The sequence below is a fragment of the Daktulosphaira vitifoliae genome, unplaced genomic scaffold, assembly GCF_025091365.1.
Source record: "Daktulosphaira vitifoliae isolate Bord-2020 unplaced genomic scaffold, ASM2509136v1 Scaffold_4, whole genome shotgun sequence".
In the NCBI taxonomy this organism is placed as follows: domain Eukaryota; kingdom Metazoa; phylum Arthropoda; class Insecta; order Hemiptera; family Phylloxeridae; genus Daktulosphaira; species Daktulosphaira vitifoliae.
In genome coordinates this window covers 1,923,819-1,944,900 of record NW_026099575.1, presented here as the reverse complement: position 1 = coordinate 1,944,900, position 21,082 = coordinate 1,923,819, and the positions used below count along the sequence as shown (strand labels likewise).

The following is a 21,082-nucleotide window of genomic DNA, read 5'->3' as shown; positions in this document are numbered from 1 at the left end:
AGCTAATGTAATTTACTTTATTATGCGAAAAAAAAATTTCGAACTTTATTTTATCTTCACGGTGAAAATGGCTACCGAATGCTATTATTGTGTGAAAATTCTCGATTTTTTTTTTTTAATTTTTAACTTTATAATNGAATGCTATTATTGTGTGAAAATTCTCGATTTTATTTTTTAAATTTTTAACTTTATAATGCTATGACATATTGAAAAGTGTATGGATCAACATTATTTTTTTATGAGAAATAATATTTTTTAATAATCCCTTTTTCATTCTACATACTTTATCTTAATTAGGATATTAATAATGAACTAGCAGATAATGTAGCTTTTGGAATAGTCCACCAATTTTTTAAAATTAAACACTATCTAAAGATTTGCATCGAAGCGTTTTTTTTTGATAGTGATTTTAATCACTGTCAGATATCATTATACTTAATCCATCTATACCACGTCACCACTGTGCCGCGACCCCCCTGTGCTGGGTTTTTTTTTTTTACTTCCAAAATATGTAATTTTTAAACAATAATGTGTGTAATATAAGTGGTAAGAACATGGTAATAAATGTTCTTACACAACTATGCAACGTCACCACTGTGCCGCGACCTTCTGTGCTGGGTTTTTTGTTTGAAACTGACTTGTGAATTATTAAAAGGAATATATTTATTTTAGTAGTGACTGACTGAGGCCCTAAAGGCCCATATGAGACAGTTTTCTTGAAGCTCTTTAATAAATTTAAAGTTTTTTTTGTAAAATGTATATTAAGTCTATACAACAAAAACAAGCAAATTTGTGCGTCATAATTATGTTTTTATTTATTATAAAAAAAGCATCAGAATCCGGCACAATTGGAACTATTATAGATTAAAATCTAACAGTGATTAAAACTAATATAAAAATCTTCAATGCGATTGTTCTTAAAGAAAGTTTAATTATTAATATCAAATTATTATCCGAAAACCTTAAAATAAGACAAAAATCTGCAATAATCCTCCTAAAAATAATTAATGTAATGAAGGTAAAATTTAGAAGTTTTAATTCAACCCCTTCTGGTGCCGCATTAGGGTTGAAATATGGCACTTGATGGTTGTTTTTGCTTATTTTGATTTTTACTCGACAACTATTACACTTACCGCTAAAATGAATAGAATATTAATTATAGAACTTATTATTGCCTATAAAAAAGGTAATAAAAATATTTTTCATAAATTCATTATATTTTGAGAAAAATAACTTAACATAAAAATTTTTCAAAATTTAACATAAATATATTTTTTTAAATATTTTAATTATTTTACTGAGTGGCTGAAGTTTCATCGAATTTTTCTTTTAAAATTGGTTTTAATAATATTTCATAAAAAAAGTCATATTATATTTTACGTTAGTGCAATTATATATTGATGTATTAGAATTTATGGCGCAAAAATAAAATATAAGTTTAACTGTACTGTTCTAAATGCTATACTTATTATTTTGAACGTGTGGAATTTATTGTGATTATTCATAGAAGACAAGAATTGTGGCATTATTGTTGTTTGTGTAATAATTGGTAACGATAAAAGTTCTTACCAATAATCATTTTTATGGACTAATATCAGACATTTTCTTGTAATTTAGTTTTTTGCTTAATATTGTGTCCAGTTTTAAGATTTTTTAAAATATTAGTTTAGTGATACAGTTTTTTTGAAATTTTATTTTATTTAAATGTGTCACGTAACACGTAAATATTTTAATTATTTTACTGAGTATTTAAAATTTCATTAAATTTTCATGTAATCTTTTTTTATAAAATTAATATTAAAAAAAAAGTAAAAAATAGTACAAAATAACTATATAATAATTTCATGAATATTAACTAAGATTAAATAAAAAAAAATGTATAATCCATTCTATCAACACATAATTATTGCAAAATTCATAGCACATTTATCTACATGGGACTAGTAATTGTCTCTTAATATATTTTTTTTAATGTTTCTCTATTACATTTGGGATATTTTTTTTTAATAATCTTGGACGGTCTAAAAAATTAAACGGTATAATTAATTTAAGTTAAAAATAAAAATTGTTAAATTTACCTGCAATAAAAATTGTTTTTGTTCTTCGTCTTAAGTAAATTTATCATTATATTCTTCCATTAGCTTGACTCCTCTCTCAGCTGTGTCGTTAACTATTTTCAATGATTTGATTATTTCTCTATCTGTTTTGAAGTCTTCCTGATAATTCTAATAAGCTGGATCAATGCTTAAAAAATGTTTTTGAATTTTAAACCGCTTAAACATTTCAATTGATTTGGAAGTTATTAAATCAGTTGGTAAGTCTTTTTGAAGAAAATTGGAGACATCGTCTGGTGTAAGAGTTAACTTTTTATTCAGATTAGTTTCTTCATCATCATCATCATCATCATCATTATATCTTAGAATTTTTTCAGCCATTTTGCGTTTTGTATTATAGTCTACACGATTGTCAAATAAGGAAAAAGTAATACATTCTGGTTTTAAATACATACCACAAATGATTAGTTATTTTTTTTAATGCCACGTCAGCGATTTTTTTATTTTATAATTTATAAGATTCTAATTTTCTAAGAAATAATATGTCATTAAAAGGAGCTTCTATAGCTTTTGGAGATGAAAACCAAGCTTGAACGTAACATTTTACAATAAAACAACAAATATCCTTTAATGATGTTTCTTCTCTACTGTCTAGTTTAAATTGATTTTTAAACAAAAATATTTTTAAACAATATATTGCTTTAACCATCCATCTGGCTAAATGATAAGGACCCGGTTTTCGAAAAGCATTTCCCCTTTGAGGAACACCGCCCAAAAATATAATAACAAGTTCTAAAAACTCTTGATAATCATCTCGGGGGAGATATTCAGTAATTTTACTTTTTGCATATAAAATAATTTCATCGGCTTCATCTTTTAAAATATTATGAACATAAGTATCAGAAATTGATGTAGAGAATTTTGTTTTATCAATTGTTTCCCATTCTTGTTGAAACCTCTTGAATAATAATATTTCTGGTCCGGTTGAAGGACATAATTTGGTATCTGAATATACGCCTTGTAAAACAAGTTCATAAATATGGTGTCGGCATGCTAAGAATAAAATTTCTCTTCCAAGACGTTGCTCTAATAAAAAACACGCCCCATTGAACTTTCCCGTATTAGAGGCCGTAGTATCAAATGTGAAAGCCTGTACTTTTTCCAATAGTGACCATTTGACTAAAGCGTCATAGACAGCTAATGATACTTCTAAACCTTTTCCAGAGGGTATATAAGGTACTCCAAGAAGCTGTTCAAAATTTAAGGCGGTTGTAATAATAGGGAGGCTATCGACTTTTTTTTTCCCTGTAAGGTCTGGAAGCATTTTTGAATCCCAATGGATCACAACAAAATTCAAATTTTGTTCATGAAATTTAGAACTAATATTTTCTGCAATTTTTTGTCTATAATGTTCACGGGACCTTTTAATTGACGATCGGTTTAAAACATATATGCTGGGATCTAATGATAAGGCATCCAAACATGCAGTTAACAAATGAACAGCATCCCTATCACTTATTTTACACCTATCAAGAGCGGCAGATAATCTAGAAGTTAAAAGTTCTTTTCTACCTCTTTTATTTTTTACGGACCTGCTACTGGTGAAAATTGTCTCTCTTCTTCACTTACGATTTCCATATCACATGAATCCGATGAAGTACATGAATATTTTTCTAAATTAAATCATATATAATTATTAAAAATATAATAAACAATGTTTATTAAACATTCATTATTTTTAAAAATTACCTTCTAATAAAGTTTCTATATCTGAGTGAGGTATAAGTATTTTATTTTTCTGTTCTTGTCTTATTTGCATTTTTTTTTTTTGCTTGGGTTAAATTCATATCTACTCCCATCATACATCCGGGACGTCTCTTAGTTCATTGAAGTCGCAAAAAATCAATATCTTCCTGGATCTTCATTAGACTGATTGCATCAGCATGAGCTATATCAAACAATTCTTCGATTTGGTCTACAAAATTTTGTTCTCTTTTCTTGTATAAGTCCTAGTTTTATTTTTCTCTAAATTTCTCAGTTCATCGTACAACATTTTTAATTTTCTTATAATATTAACTGGATCTTGCGTAGGTATTTGAGCTTTTTTCCAGTAAATTAGACACTTGTCAACAGCAAGCACCGCACTTTCATGCAAATTCAATTTTACAAATCTTAAATTATAATACAATACACTCAAAACATTTTTAACTGAAGGTAATTTACTTCCAGTAATTTGATGATTCATTGCTCCTACTAAATACACTTAGTTACGTGACACATTTAAATAAAATAAAATTTCAAAAAAACTGTATCACTAAACTAATATTTTAAAAAATCTTAAAACTGGACACAATATTAAGCAAAAAACTAAATTACAAGAAAATGTCTGATATTAGTCCATAAAAATGATTATTGGTAAGAACTTTTATCGTTACCAATTATTACACAAACAACAATAATGCCACAATTCTTGTCTTCTATGAATAATCACAATAAATTCCACACGTTCAAAATAATAAGTATAGCATTTAGAACAGTACAGTTAAACTTATATTTTATTTTTGCGCCATAAATTCTAATACATCAATATATAATTGCACTAACGTAAAATATAATATGACTTTTTTTAGGAAATATTATTAAAACCAATTTTAAAAGAAAAATTCGATGAAACTTCAGCCACTCAGTAAAATAATTAAAATATTTAAAAAAATATATTTATGTTAAATTTTGAAAAATTTTTATGTTAAGTTATTTTTCTCAAAATATAATGAATTTATGAAAAATATTTTTATTACCTTTTTTATAGGCAATAATAAGTTCTATAATTAATATTCTATTCATTTTAGCGGTAAGTGTAATAGTTGTCGAGTAAAAATCAAAATAAGCAAAAACAACCATCAAGTGCCATATTTCAACCCTAATGCGGCACCAGAAGGGGTTGAATTAAAACTTCTAAATTTTACCTACATTACATTATAATAGTATTTAACCAATCTAGAGGGTACTGTGTAAAAAATATTAATAAAAAATTTCTTCTTATATGATTAAGGACCACTCTAATATTCATACTATTTGATGAGGCGCTAATAATTGAAAAAAATTAGAAATTAATAATAATAACAATAAAAAAAAAATCAAAACCTGGTTGATGAAAACGTTAAAAAAATCATAGAAAGTAAGAAAAAACAATTCAAAGTATGGCAGAAGTGCAAAAGAAAAGAAGATAGGATGAAGTATAAACGTTTGTGCAGAGAAACTAAGTGTGCAGTAAATAAGGCGAAGTTTAAGTGTTATGATGAGTTGTATGCTAGGCTTGGAACAAAGGAAGTCGAGAAAGAAATCTATAGACTTGAAAATGTAATAAAAAATGATCTAAAGTATTATCAAAATGTAAGTTGTATAAAACGTGATGATATGATGGTGCGAATGAGCAAAGATGATGTGAAAAAAAGTGAAAAGATTATTTTGAAAAATTAATGAATGAGGAGTATCTAAAAGAGACATCAGAGCATATTTCATGGAACGAGGGACTAGTAAATTTAATCAGCTAGAAAAAAGTATCAATAAAAAAAAAAACTAAAGCAGTAGAAATAGATGAAGAGTCAGTAGAAGTATGGAAAATATTAGGCGGTGTTAGCGTAAGATGGTTGGAGGTCTAAAATAGACTTAGATGGTTTGATCATATTGAGGAAATTTATGTCATATCACAAGAGGAGAGAGGAATAGGAATCTGTAAGAACAGTTAAAGAAATGAATCTTGAAAGATGAAGAGATAGAGGAAGACTAAAAAAGAGACGGAGGGATGTTATTGTATGCGATATAAGACGGGTGATGTGAGCATAGATAGTGTAGGATATCGTGTCAAGTAGAAGTTTAAGATAAGGGTGGCTGACTCCAAGTAGTTGGGATTACGGCGATGAAAAAGAAGAAGAGTCCATAATATAAACTTTAATTTTACGTAATTTAATATGATATAAGTATTTTAATACTATTCAAGAAACTATAAAATGAGCGATTTTAAAGCATATTGCATAGTAGCTTTAGTGATAAATTATTTATGTAAATAAAGTGTTCAGATAGTTTTTCTTTTTTCATCTTAAAGAATAATGTATTAACTTTAATTTAATTGTAGTTAAAATAAGTCAGCCTTTTTAAAAAATAATGTGAAATTTATTTTGGTCCATGAATTATTCAAATAATTGTATTAAATAAGAAAATTATTATCATATTAACTAAAAATAACATGACTTTTGTCTTTAGAGTCCGATTATTCGTAGAAGATAAATTATGGAATGTCTTTTTTTTTTAAACGTATAGTTGTGATATTTGATAATTGTGATAACAGGTTAGTTTTTCAGTAAGTTTTTCGGTTAATTATTTTAAAATTTTCACTCAGTTCTGTATAAGTTAATTTTTGTTTTACAATAGAACAATTAATATTTACTGAATTACGAATCGTTGTACTAAAAAATTCATACTATTTTTAATATTTTAATTGGAATATCGTTTTTTGATGAACATAAAATATTCATACACTATCATTTTACAAACAACTGTTTTATGCTATTCTTCGTTTGGTAATCTTGGAGACTTAAACGCTAGGTTATAAACTTAATTAGTATCACTAACTCCTACGTATATACAATCGTGTAAGTTTGGTTGCATCAAGATCTCAAGGAGTGAGTTTTCTTTTGTGTATAAATCTATGCCCAGTAAATGAGATTCTCCTTCATCTGCCTCGAGAGGAACTTCTAGTCAGACTGGCAGTAGTGTTAAAAATTCGTCGTTATTACATTCTATCACTAATGAGGATCTTATGTCTGCAATGAAATCCTTCAAATCTGACATTTTATCAGCCAATAAGAGTTTGTCTGATCGTCATGATAAATGGGCTTAGAGAGGAATTTAAAAATTTATTGAATCAAATATCTGAATTATAAAATGAAAATATCAAATTGCGTGGTGAACTTGAAATTTTTAATAACAAACTAATCAAGTTAGAGACGTGTAATGCTACAATTCAACCATCTACTATTGTAAGTGAAGTACTATAGGAATCATTTAAAAGGGAAAAATGTTCGTCTAATATTATTGCTTATGCAGTACCGGAGTCTTTATCTTCATCTATGACTGAACATATCAGTTATGATATAAAGGCATTGGTTGCTCTTCTTAAGCCTCTTGGCAGAGCTGTTCCACCTGAATTTAAGGCTGTTCGTTTAGGTAAAACGCGTCCGAATTTCAATCGCCCACAGAAAATTATCTTTGATAAGAAAGAATTAGCAGTTCAACTTTTAACGGATTATAATTCATGTAAACGTGCTGGTGCAACATTCGCTGTTAATTTTCGTATCGTGCGTGATAAAACCCCTTTGGAACGTCAACTGCTGCGTGCATGTCATAAAGAATTTCATCAGAGCATTTCTAATGGAGAGAAAGATTTGAAAATTGTTTATAAGAATGATATGCCTGGCATTTATTCGTCAGGGTTAAAAAACTGGATAGCGGATCGACATTCAAATCATCGCCACTCCTAGAAAATTCATCTTCTAAATTTTTTGTTAATGGATTCTGTCAGAATTGCCGTGTTCTCCGTACTAAAATTGATATTAGCTTCGATGCGAAGCTGAGAAGGTATTGGTTTTACTAGGTTTTTTTTTTTTGTGTCTGTTACCACTTTTTCTCAGCTATCACCGAACCGATTTCTTTCAATGATACGTCAAAAGATCACAAATCGTATCTAGTCGAAGACATTACCCTCAAAAATTGAAAAAATTTCCCTCGTTTCCCGTAAATGGGAGAAATCTCTAAAAAAAAGTTACAAATTTGAAAATCGCTAATTTTCAAAAAATTTTCGATTTTTTTTACTTAAAATTACTATAACTTTTTCAAAAATGACCGAATCAATATAATTTTTTTATATAGATGCATGATATCATTACCTTTCATTTGGTATATTTTTTTTATAAATCTGACCCTTTACCTGCCCACAGAGAGGGATTTAAAATGACAACTTTTTCAACTTGACTTTTGAAAATGTTCCGAAAAGTCTGACACTTTTATATATAAATTAAAGCTAATGTAATATACTCAATCATAGAAAAATAAAATTTCGGACTTTATTTTATCTTCACGGTGAAAATGGCTACCAAATGCTATTTTTGTGTGAAAATTCTCGATTTTATTTTTTATATTTTTAACATGTAGTTAATAATGTATCAGAATGTATGTGTGCCTATTTGATAATTTCAAAATTAGTACCCCTACTCTTTTTATTAATAAATCCAAAAAAAACAGCATTCCCTCTAAATTCTTTTTGTTTAAATTAGTTTAAATTATACCTAACCTATAGTTTAATTTATAGGTAAAATTAATTTAAACCTTGTATGTATATTCCGTAATCCCACATAGCAATGAAATATTTCTTAAGTATTTATAGAATATTTCTTTTTGATATTAAAATATTCCTATAATATAACCAAAATATTTTTAAATATTTTTAGAATATACTTTGGTAGCGAATATTATATTCTTACAATGTATTAAAGGTATATGTCTAAAATATTATAAAAAAAATATTTTGACAATATTGGCAAGATGTTTTATGAATATATTAAAAAAACGCATAAAATCAAACTGTTTTGCGGAAATGCTCATACTACAAGTGCTAGAGACACGCGCGTTATGTTGTATCTATAAAACGAAACAACCTTATTTGTCCTAACTTATAGTAATAAAAGTTCAATAATAACGCAAATGTAATTATTAAAGATATAATCAAACAATGTAAAACATACAAAATAAAGATACACTTAAAACACAATAAACCAATACACAAAATGAAAACTTAATGTTATAAACGTACTACGCGAAAAGAGATTACCTTTGGTACTCCCGAAGTCTTCTCTCCTCTTTAATTCATTCCATTTTGTCTTATATACTAAATTATTTTCTTTTTCTTTTTTTTACTAAATTCATAATACAATCATTTTCAAAAATGTTTATAAATATTTACTTCCTGGTCTAGTAACAATAATTCAGGGAATTACAATTAACCCAAACATTACTAAAAATATTTTACTTCTAGCTTTACAAATAAAAGACTATATTATATTTTGTAATAATAGATCAAGAAATTACAATTAAACCAAACATTACAAAAATGTTTTACTTTCAGTTTTACAAAATAATGACCTATATCAGCGGTTCTTAACCTGTGGTCCGCGGCATCTTTTCTTAATTACACCGATGACAATGTGGAATTCGATACAATTAAGTATCTAAACATTCTAAACCTAATAATTTTATTACTAATATTTATTTATCAGATTTTCTTGTTCGTACGAATTGTACAGGCATACAGCACTTTAGTCGGCAGTCGTATATTTATCACCAATTATTGCAGTTGATCAATTTTATACCTACATAATTTACGATTAATACGTGATATTTTTTCAAATCATCTTAAAGACATTTAAGTTAAAATGAAACATTGGCTAAATATAAAAAGGAAAAATTCTGACGTTGATGATGAAAAGACTCTGTGTATGAAAAAAGAAAAGTCAATAAAACTTCGTAAGTATGATAGTAATTATTTATCNTCAATAAAACTTCGTAAGTATGATAGTAATTATTTATCAATGGGTTTCACGTGCAACGGATCTGAAGAAGAACCAAAACCTCAATGTGTGATATGTTTTGAGGTATTATCAAACGAGGCTTTAAAACCATCAAAACTAAAAAGACACCTTGAAACTAAGCATAAAGAACATGCCACGAAATCCTTTGATTTTTTTAAAAATAAAGAGCAAAAATTGAGAAAAAATATGAAATTGATAAAAAAAACTGCAACTGATTGTACAAATGAAAGCGCCGTAAAAGCATCGTTTGCAGTTTCTTTACTTATTGGGAAATCAGGGAAACTTTACATGATTGCAGAAGACTTGATATTACCTGCTGAAAATGCTATGGTCTCTGCAATGATCGGCGAAGAAGCTGCAAGTAGCTTAAATAAAATTGCATTGTCAAATGATACAATAAAAAAACGAATTGATGGTTTATCAGGAAATATTAAAGAACAGTTGTTGAGAAGAATTAATAAAAGTGACTACTTTAGTCTCCAACTTGATGAAAGTACCGATATAACTAATAAATCAGTATTACTGTGTTATGTAAGATACGAATACGAAAATGTCATTTCCGAAGACATTTTATTCGTAACCACTTTGGTACACACAACAGCAGAGGAAATATTTTGTAAAATTAATGAATTTATTATAGCTAATGAAATTGAATGGACTAAATGTATAGAAGTTAGTACAGATGGTGCTCGTTCAATGTCAGGAAAATTTACTGGATTAATTGCACAAATTAGATAAATCATACCATCAGTCACATGGCATCATTGTTTCATTCATCGCGAAGCCATAGTTTCCAAAATTCTCGATTTTATAATTTACATCTTTTACTTTAAAGTGCTATAACTTTTTAAAAAATGTATGGATCAATATAATTTTTTCATGAGAAATAGTATTTATATACATCTTTCATTCAACATACTTTTTTTTTAAATCAGACCATTTCCCTATATACGGGGGTGCTTAAAATATGAAAAATGCATATAGAAAGTAGAACTTTTTCAACTTAACTTTTGAAAGTGTTCCGGAAAGTCTGACACTTTTATATATATCATAAATTAAAGATAATGTAATATACTTTATTATGAAAAAGAAAATTTTGACCTCTGGACTTGTCTTCGTGGTGAAAAAAGACATCAAAGTTAATAAAAAATTACGATTTTTGTAAAATAATTTTTTTTTATATTTTTAACTTAATAATGTTATAACTTTTCGGAAAATATATGGATCACTAAATTTTTTTTTTATAGATGCTTGATGTCTTTACCTATTATTTAGCATATAATTTTTGTAAATCTGACACTTAACCTGCCCCCAGGGGGGGATTTAAAATGACAACTTTTTCACAAAAAATTTACTTTTTCAACTTAACTTTTTAAAGTGTTCCGGAAGATTTGACACTTTTTTATGTATCTTATATTAAAGATTTGTATGTATGTAATGTAATTTATTATGGAAAAAAAAATTTTGACCTCTGGACTTGTCTTCATGGTGAAAATGGCTACCGAATTCTATTTTTGTGTGAAAATTCTCGATTTTATTTTTTACATTTTTAACTTTATAATGCTATAACTTATTGAAAAGTGTTGATCCATATCAACACAATTTTTTTATGAAAAATAATATTTTTTTATAATCACTTTTTCATTCGACATACTTTATTTTAATCAGGATATTAATAAGGAACTAGCAGATCATGTAGCTTTTGGAATAATACACCAATTTTTTTAAATTATACACTATCTAAAGATTTGCATCGAAGCCTTTTATTTTGATAGTGATTTTAATCACTATAAGATATCATTATACAAATCCAAGTATGCCACGTCACCACTGTGCCGCGACCCCCCTGTGCTGGGTTTTTTTAACTGAAAAGCTATCGAATTTTTGATTGGATGAAAATACTAAAAGTTTAGCCAATTTGTAAGTTATGGTATTTAAAATCGATATAACAGGTCTCATTTTAAAGGGGCTTATGTATTTTTGATAAAGCAAATATTTTAAGCAATGGAGGTGGTTTGATATTGGGAAAAAACGGTAGATATTTTTTGTTATAAAATAGGTGGAGGGCGGTGTAGCGTAGGTTTTGTGTTTATAAGTCAGTCGTAAACCGGACAGCGAATGATGAGTCCGGCGCACCTACGCACACCTATAGTTTTATTCGTATATGAAATGTAAAAGCTATATAGAAAAAATACAATCCATATTATAAACTAAAATAAAGTGTTTTTAGTCAAAAATTTAAAATACCGTAAGCTATCGACTAGAGGTTACTTCAATTACTCTTCAATTATTTATGTTGAATTATTCACAACGTTTGTAGCCTCTCTTTTCATTTTACTTTATGGATTCTTTTCAATTTATTTGTAAGGAAAACTTTTAAAACATATTTTATTTTGTGATATTTATTGTTTGAAATAAATATTATTGTAATTATTATCAACAATATTACATTTCACATAAAAAAAATAAAAAACGGCAGCATAGTAGGGTTGTACGTGGACGTGGATAAGACCAGTTAAGATGATATCCCCTAGTGATTAAAGTCACTATTATAAGAAACGCTTCGATACAAATCTGTAGATATTGTTTAATTCTAATAATTTGGTGAATATCTGAGGAAATATTAAACAAGAAAAATGTTTTTTTTTTTATTTTAATTAAAAAACTCTCATAAATGCTCACTTTTTTAGGGCGTGCTCGAAGGTTATAATTGTACAATTTTCGCTTATGGACAAACAGGATGTGGTAAAAGTTTTTCTATGCAAGGAGTCAACATACCAAGTAATCAAAGAGGAATAATTCCTAGGGCTTTTGAACATGTCTTTGAGGCAATTTCAGTAACAGATGATGTAAAATTCTTAGTACTTGCTTCATTCATTGAGATCTACAATGAAGAAGTTAGAGATCTTTTAAGCTCAGACACAAAAAAACGATTGCAGCTCAAAGAAAGCTCAGAAAGAGAAATTTATGTGAATGGTGATTAGTAAAAATATAACATTATCAATGTTTGAATTTTTTTTTAAAAAACATACCAAAAGTAGTATAATTATTTTAAGCATTACTAAAATTTTATTTCTCTCTGAGTATTTATAAGATAATTATGGCAATTTTTCATACAAAATTTCTATAACTGCCAATTTCAAAATTATAAGTTTTTAAAACAATTTTACTAATAAAAAAAAACGTTTTTTTTACAAATTATCAGGAAAATTTCTTCAACTAGTTATAATTCGGGTTTTTTTTATTTAATTTTTTGAAATATTGGTCTATTAAAATTAAATATTAGTGATAACTGATTAAATTGGAGAATATGTTATAATAGCATGGTATATTAATAATTTTTCAACTTGGTATCAGTGCTATAAGTGTACTTATTTTAGGAATTATCCGTTAAATTTTTTTAAAAAAAGTTTCTTGTAAGGGTTCAATATACTATCCTTCCATTTCACTCCGTTAGATCATCACTGGGATTAGTAATTCAAACTTGGTTTTTTACATCTTCCAATTTTAAATAAATTTATTATACATCCCAAAAAAAATTTTATTCTAGAACTTTCACATCATGCTGTACATAATGTGATGGAATGTCAAGAACTAATGACACTAGGATGTAAAAATAGGGTTACTGGTGATACAATGATGAACTCCGATTCTTCTAGAAGTCATTCTATTTTTACATTATCAGTTGAAATGATGTCAGTAACAAATGCTACCGAAGAAATTAAATCAATTAAACGAGGTAAACTAAGTTTAGTTGATTTAGCAGGCAGTGAGCGACAAGCAAAAACTGGTGCTTCTGGAAATCGTCTCAAAGAAGCTACCAAAATAAATCTCTCTTTATCAGCACTCGGTAATGTTATTTCCGCTTTAGTTGACGGAAAGGCGAAACATATTCCATATAGAGACTCTAAACTCACTCGATTACTACAAGTAAACTATACTTTAAGTTAAATTAATTGTAAAGCCTAATTTTTAGATTTTTTATCTTATTCATAAGAAATCTAATTATAAAGTAGAAAAAAGATGAAACTGAGAATATTTTTAACCTCTATTTTAATCAAAGGAAATTACTATTGAAGAAAGAATGATAAAACTTCTAACAAATTATTACTTCTGTATAAGATCGTTAAATTCAAACACTACTAAAAAATAAATAAACGGCATTTTTACTATTTGAATAAGAGATTTCATAAAGAATCTTGATTTATGATTTACACTTTCTTTTTTTCAAAGCCAAAATATTAAACAAAACTGTTAAAAAGTGGAAAGAAGCGTCTGGTGCGTTATGTGATAAAATAATTCTAATGATGCTGAAAGGTAAATTCTATTAGACTGTAGTGAAACTAGCTATGATGAATGGTTCAGAGAGTTGGGTGGATGACAAGAAAGTAAAGCAGAGAATGAGTGTAGTAGTGATGAGAATGTATGGATGGATGAGTGATGTGACTAGAGAAGATAGGATAAGGAATGAACATATAAGAGGGAGTATAGGTGATTAAATAGAATTAGATGGTTTGATCATATTATGAAGAGAGAACAATCGGAAGCTGTAATAACAGTTATAGAAATTAATGTTGAAGGAAGAAGAGGTAGAGGAAGACTATAAAAGAGACAGAGGATGTTATTGAATGCGATATGAGGGTGGATGATGTAGGAGATCGTGTCAAGTAGAAGTTTAGGATAAAAGTAGCTGACCCCAAGTAGTTGGGATTAAGGCAAGGTAAACGAAAAAGACATATGTCGACCTCACTCTTCGACCTGTATAGTAATAAAAATGTTAATAAATTCCGAAATAGGGGTTCAAGAATTGTTATCGACCAGTCATTTTCTAAGTTAGGTCATTATATAATGAATAAAATAGTTAATTTCTATTTAAAAAAAAAAAGTGGCTACTTTTATAAGGTATAAGGGATGAAAATACTTCATGATCAATAAATTTAGAAAAACAAAACTAAAAGTAATCAATAAATGATCATTAATATTAATTCTATTTTTCGATTAATTAAATTATTTAAAATAAAATAATTACCCTATATACCAAATATAATATTTTAGTGTAAACTTTCGTTAAGATTGACATTATGAAAGTTATGGTATTTATATAAGAACCTCCTTGAATCATAGTTGGATCTAGTTGAATCCAACAGGATGAACCCACTACAATGACAGTCTGTTTCACTTATAATACCAACATAAAAAATCTACAATTTTTTTTAGTTTATTTTTTACGTGTAGTAATAATAATTGCGCATGCTTAGAAATAAACCCAGCTATCAATGGATCAATTAAATAAAAAATAGCGTATACAAATTTAGACATAGACTCATTAAATGAACTTAAGACATATTATACAAATATCATTCAAATTATGATCAAAAATGTGCTGATTCAACCAGTATTTAATATTTTTTTAAGGAATCTTCTATAATCATTTTGTTAAAACTTTTAATAGGATTCTCTTGGTGGTAACACAAAGACTTTGATGGTTGCATGTCTTTCACCTGCTGATAGTAATTATGATGAAACTTTATCCACGCTGAGGTACGCCAATCGTGCAAAAAATATTTGTAATGATCCTCGTGTCAATGAAGATCCTAAAGATACAATGTTACGGCAGTATCAAGAACAAATAAAAAAACTGAAACATTTATTAGAATCATCCAACACACGGTTACCAAGTAGTAGTATAAAGGATTTTTCGTATAAAGATAAACTTCGTAATGATTATCAAGAAGAGATTACAAAATTAAAAGAAAAATATCAAGAAGAATATAATTCTAAATGTCAAATGCAGGCAAATTTGAAAACATTAAAAGAAAAATATGAGAAAAATTTAGCTAATATTCATTTAGAGGTAAAAATATATATAATAATTCTTACACAAAATAGTTATTTTATTAATTATTCAAAGTATTATATGAGTTTAGATTGTTCAAAAATAAATTGGTATTTGATATAATATAAAATAAGAATATTCACTGGGTTGGTATTATTTGAGGCTATAACTTTTATTGTAAAATGACCAAATGCTAAAATATTTGACAGAAACATTCTTAAAGATTTTACTTTTTTAGACAATAATTTTTCGTACAATGTATTGTATATTGATGACGATTTTAATTTAGTGAAAAGTTTTTTAAATTATGTACAACGATGCTTATTTGGCTAGTTAATAAATTACTAGAACCATATTTTTTGACCTTACACTAACGTACCATATTGTTAACCACAATAAACTATTACATATTATAAAAGTATACTACTACACCGGGTAATGGTTGTACAGAATGGGAGAGTAAAACAGCCAATTTTCAAGAATAAATTATAAAATAAAAAAAAAACGAATTAAAATTAAATATTATTTATTATTAAAAGAACATAACTTGTCATTTATTTTTTAAAAATAATGTCCTCGAGATGATGTCCAGGTCTTTTCAAGCACTCTTCTAGCCTAATTCTTATATTTTCCATTACATGATGCATTACTTCCAAAGGTCTACTGGAAATTTCTTCTTTATTTTTGGTTTTTAATTTATCAATATTTTAAGGTTTCTATGCATTGACTTTATTTTTTTAATATTCCTACGAAAAAAAGTCTCATACTGGTAAATCAGGTGATCGATGTGGCTAATGAATATCACCACTTTTGGAAATTAATGCAATTTCCAAAAATTTGTTGAATATCATTTATTAATACTCGAACCATGTGAGATATCGCGCCATCATCTTGTTGGGACCTAAAGTTATCATTTTGGGGAAAATTTATTAGTTCACCGATCGAAAATAATTGATCGTATTGATATAACGATTTGAATTTACAGTTGTTGTTCGTCCTTATGTAAAACGAGGGCCAATGATGCTATAATGTGAAATTGCACACAATACTGTTACTCGATCGCTGTGTTAAGGATTTTCTTCAGATCAATAATGAAAATTTTGCTTATTCAAAAAACCATTAAGATGAAAATGTGTTTCATCAGACATTCAAATATTATGAATAAAGTTTTCCTTATCGTCCATTCGGGTTAGCATTTCTCGACAAAAAATTCTGCGATTATAGAGATCTGCAGGTTTCAACTCTTAGGCAGCCATCTACACCTTATACAGATGAAATTTAAGGTCGCTATGTAAAATTCGACGTAGACTTCTACCAGAAAAATTTAATGATAGTGTATGTTTCATGCAGAATGCTTTAGATTCTTTATGAGAGTGGTCTCTTATAACAATGATGTTTTCAAGTGTGAGTATGGTTTTTTTCGTACTGTCTTCTTTTTAATGCTGAACTAGTTTCTTCAAACTTGGTTATCCATATTTTTATAGCCTTAGCCGATAGTACTGAATTATGGATTTTAAGATTAAAATGAAGACGAAATGAATAACTGTCATTATTTTAGTAAAACGATTTTATTGCATAACCACGATGTTCACCACTCCACTGTTCCATATTTACTAAATGACACGTATTCTTTGAACTAATAATATTTAGTAAGAATTCTTATCTTAATTATACTGAGAAAAATCTAATTTAACAATCGGCCGTTTCATAGATATTCAAAAGTTATGAAAAGTATCATAATCTATCCATTTCACCAATACTTTGGAATTTTTTCATTTAATAATCCTTTCTATGAGAAAATCATCTGGATATTTGATTAATTGTATTTCATTCTCATAAAATAACCATTAGATACACACCAATCTTCTAGCATATAAGTCGTCACCAGTGAGGTATAATTTACTTTTGCATTCAATCAGTTTGATATATAACCTTTAATAAATAAAGCTTTACAAATATATACACACACTTTTTGTCCTATTTTGATTTTAGCTTTAGATTTTAAAATTCATCTAAAATTAAATTTTCCGATAATGGATTCTCATTGACTTGTATTAGTATCATTTCAATCATTCAATGTTTGCTGTTATTATATTTTTCCATCAATAAGTCTAATATATTAATCCATTTTTGAGAACTTCAACAGTATTTTTACAGATACATTACAGCTAACTCACCACGCCAACAAATCCAATTTATTCACGATTCCAAACGGTCATGCAAAACATTTAAAAATAAATATAACTTCAGAGCATTTTTTTTAAAATACACGATTAAGGTTATGTTTATCTTGTTTGAATAGAAATAAATAATTGCTATGACACGGCCCGCGTCGCTTCGTTATACACGATGCCCCGCGACTCGTGCCACCTTTATCAGCCATCGCCCTACTATGAATATTTGACTGACCAACACCACGTGTTATACGCTACGGTGCAAAGTCCAGAAAATGCCGCACGGCCGACGACAACCCGCCGCAAATGGTGCGAGAGTCTTCCTCCCGTTGAAAAAAAAATAAAAAAATAAACAAACCGAAAAGATAAATACAGTAATAATAATCTTCGCATAATATCGCGGCACTTTCGCGGCACTAATCTTAGGCAATTAATACTGCCGGCGAACAAACCGTTTCAACGCTCCCCGTTCGAACCGCTAACCACCTGAGTATTGCCGCACAAACACGCCCGCGTAAAGTTACTACTCCCGCTGTGGAGCTGGAATTTGACAACGGCTTTGTGACGGCCTTACTTGACTCTCAAGCGCAAAAATCGTATGCCACTCGAGCAACAGCTCACAAAATTGGAAATGTACACAACGGGCAAACACCCCCAGTTAGGTTAGCTGACGGTCACACAACAGCACGGCCGGCACAGCTACCTTTATAACAAAAATTGCGGATCTACAAGTACAGTTCACAGCTGTTATCTTAGAGAATCTGTACTGTGACGTACTCCTGGGACATGACTTTCTAACAGAACAGGAAGTCTCCTGGGACTACGCTGCAGGTACAATTCACTTGGGCGCGACGCGATGCACTACAGCTTATTGGAAAGCGAGTACTCGACACACGCTACCCGATGTTATAGCAGGCGACCCACACACGCGCGAACTATCATCACAGATAGTGAAAAACTGCGCTACGTTTTTAATGACACGGTGGGACGCACAACACTTATTGAACACACATCACTCACTTTACTAGTGTCAGCCCGAGAACAGCACCACCATCCTTAGCATCAAACATGAAGGAGACATCGCAGCATCAACACAGTAGCGGCAGCAACAGTACAGTAGCAGCAACAACACAGTACCGGTAGCAACATCCAAATTAGCAGCGGTGAAACAGCGACCAGCGGAGAAACCCATGGAAAATGGAATACACGCACTCACCCCTTAGATCACCCACAGACAACGTGAGTTTGGCGACATTCACTGCTATACGTGATTGCCTTCCCGGCCATCATTAAGTAGACCGGCGGCTTGGCGTGGGGATATTTGACACGGCCCGCGTCGCTTCGTTATACACGATGCCCCGCGACTCGTGCCACCTTTATCAGCCGTCGCCCTACTATGAGTATTTGACTGACCAACACCGCGTGTTATACGCTACGGTGCAAAGTCCAGCAAATGCCGCACGGCCGACGACGACCCGCCGCAAATGGTTCGAGAGTCTTCCTCCCGTTGTGAAAAAAATAAACAAACCGAAAAGATAAACACAGTAATAATAATCTTCGCATAATATCGCGGCACTTTCGCTGGCGTCGACGACGCGATGTCCGGCGTAAACCTTGAACGGCAAAATGGTTAGCAGTGTTGTAGGCGATGGTGCGCGGGTGCGGTTCGGTTGGTCGGCGTTGTCGCTTTCACAACAGGAGGAAGACTCTCGCACCATTTGCGGCGGGTCGTCGTCGGCCGTGCGGCATTTTCTGGACTTTGCACCGTAGCGTATAACACGTGGTGTTGGTCAGTCAAATATTCATAATAGGGCGACGGCTGATAAAGGTGGCACGAGTCGCGGGGCATCGTGTATAACGAAGCGACGCGGGCCGTGTCAGCTATTATTCCTTAAAACATGCTTTGATATTCTAAATTGTAATAAATAAAAGGATAGCGGGCATTTTAATAAATAAAAGTAAGAGTGTCGGGACCGGACAGGAACAATAATGTAACAGAAGTAAAAAGATCTCGCAGTATGTATCTGGCCGGACGGACCGTACTTGGGCACTGCCGGAATATTATATATGTTTTAAGTATAAATGACGCATCACTAACTAATAACCTTGTAGATAGCAGTTATAACTAATAGTATATAATGATAAAAAATATATATTATATAAACAAATAAAAATAAAATAAAATAAAAAAAGGGCTCAAAACATTATGATTAATAAAAAAAAATACGATACCCAGTCCCGGATGGGACTCATCCTAAGATGAGGTTCTCGGCCCCAGAAATGGCCGAAACCTCACAAAATTAGTACATTTTAATAAAGAAAAAACTATCACATGCGAAAAATCGGCTACATGCACGTAGCTTCCCTATATACCACTTCGGTGGTTTATAGCGTCAATCTTGTTACACACTAGGATGAGACACACTGACGACGACAATCACGATTGGAAGAGTGTATCGGCCTAACAATTTATAGAACATAAAAAAATAAAATTATGGATCAATATGAAAATTATATAGACATTGACAATGGTGGCCAGTGTATGTGTCATATGGGGAACTATTATTAAATTGATAAAGAATATTGTATGTATAGCGTTCACTTTGACAGCAACAGTACAGTTTTCTGATTACACGACCGGATATAACGTACGCGCGCCAATTAGCAAAACAAAAACATTAAATATATCTATACCACAAAGAAATATACACCTCGTATACCTGTGGATTAACAGAAATAGTGATAAGTCATTTATGCAGTTTTTTAGGGTACGAGTAAACACTTTTGATACGTGAAAACAATTACTTTTATTAATACTAACTTACGATTTTGTGACACATGATAAACACATTCCTTTTCTAAAAAATTTAAAAACAATTTTGCAACCTATCAATGAAAATATTAATTGGGACATAATTATGAAACCATCAGATATAGAAAATACTAATAATATTAATTTATTAATAAAACATGGAATATTTAAAACTTATATGTTATATATATATATATAATTAAATACAAATTTTAGCTTCGATGCGAAGCGGAGAAGGTATTAATTTTACTATGATGTGTTTTTTATGTCTGTTGCCACTTTTTCTCAGCTCNTTTTTTTTTTTTTTTTATGTCTGTTGCCACTTTTTCTCAGCTCTCACTGGACCGATTTCTTTCAAAAATACATCAAAAGATCACAAATCGTATCTAGTTGAAAACATTACCCTTAAAAATTGAAAAAAAATCCCTCGTTCCCCGCAAATGGGGGAAATATCCAAAAAAATTACAAATTTAAAAATCGCTAATTTTCGAAATTTTTTCACTTTTTTTTCTTAAAACTTCCATAACTTTTTGAAAAATCAACAAATCAACATAATTTTTTTT

General features: G+C 29.5%; 1 protein-coding gene and 1 pseudogene across 6 annotated transcripts in view; one reads left to right on the top strand and one right to left on the bottom strand.

The window, feature by feature from the left end:
- The window catches only part of LOC126905341 (kinesin-like protein KIF17), a 53,622-nt gene that overhangs the window by 15,738 nt on the left and 16,802 nt on the right, over positions 1 to 21,082 (top strand). For all 6 annotated transcript variants that reach the window (XM_050684949.1, XM_050684947.1, XM_050684946.1 and 3 more), the window contains 3 exons: positions 12,388 to 12,673; positions 13,248 to 13,627; positions 15,150 to 15,551. In XM_050684949.1, the coding sequence (XP_050540906.1) occupies positions 12,457 to 12,673; positions 13,248 to 13,627; positions 15,150 to 15,551 (999 nt within the window). In that variant the 5' untranslated portion in view covers positions 12,388 to 12,456. The remainder of the gene's footprint in view (positions 1 to 12,387; positions 12,674 to 13,247; positions 13,628 to 15,149; positions 15,552 to 21,082) is intronic.
- On the bottom strand, positions 1,955 to 2,471 carry LOC126905367 (uncharacterized; annotated as a pseudogene).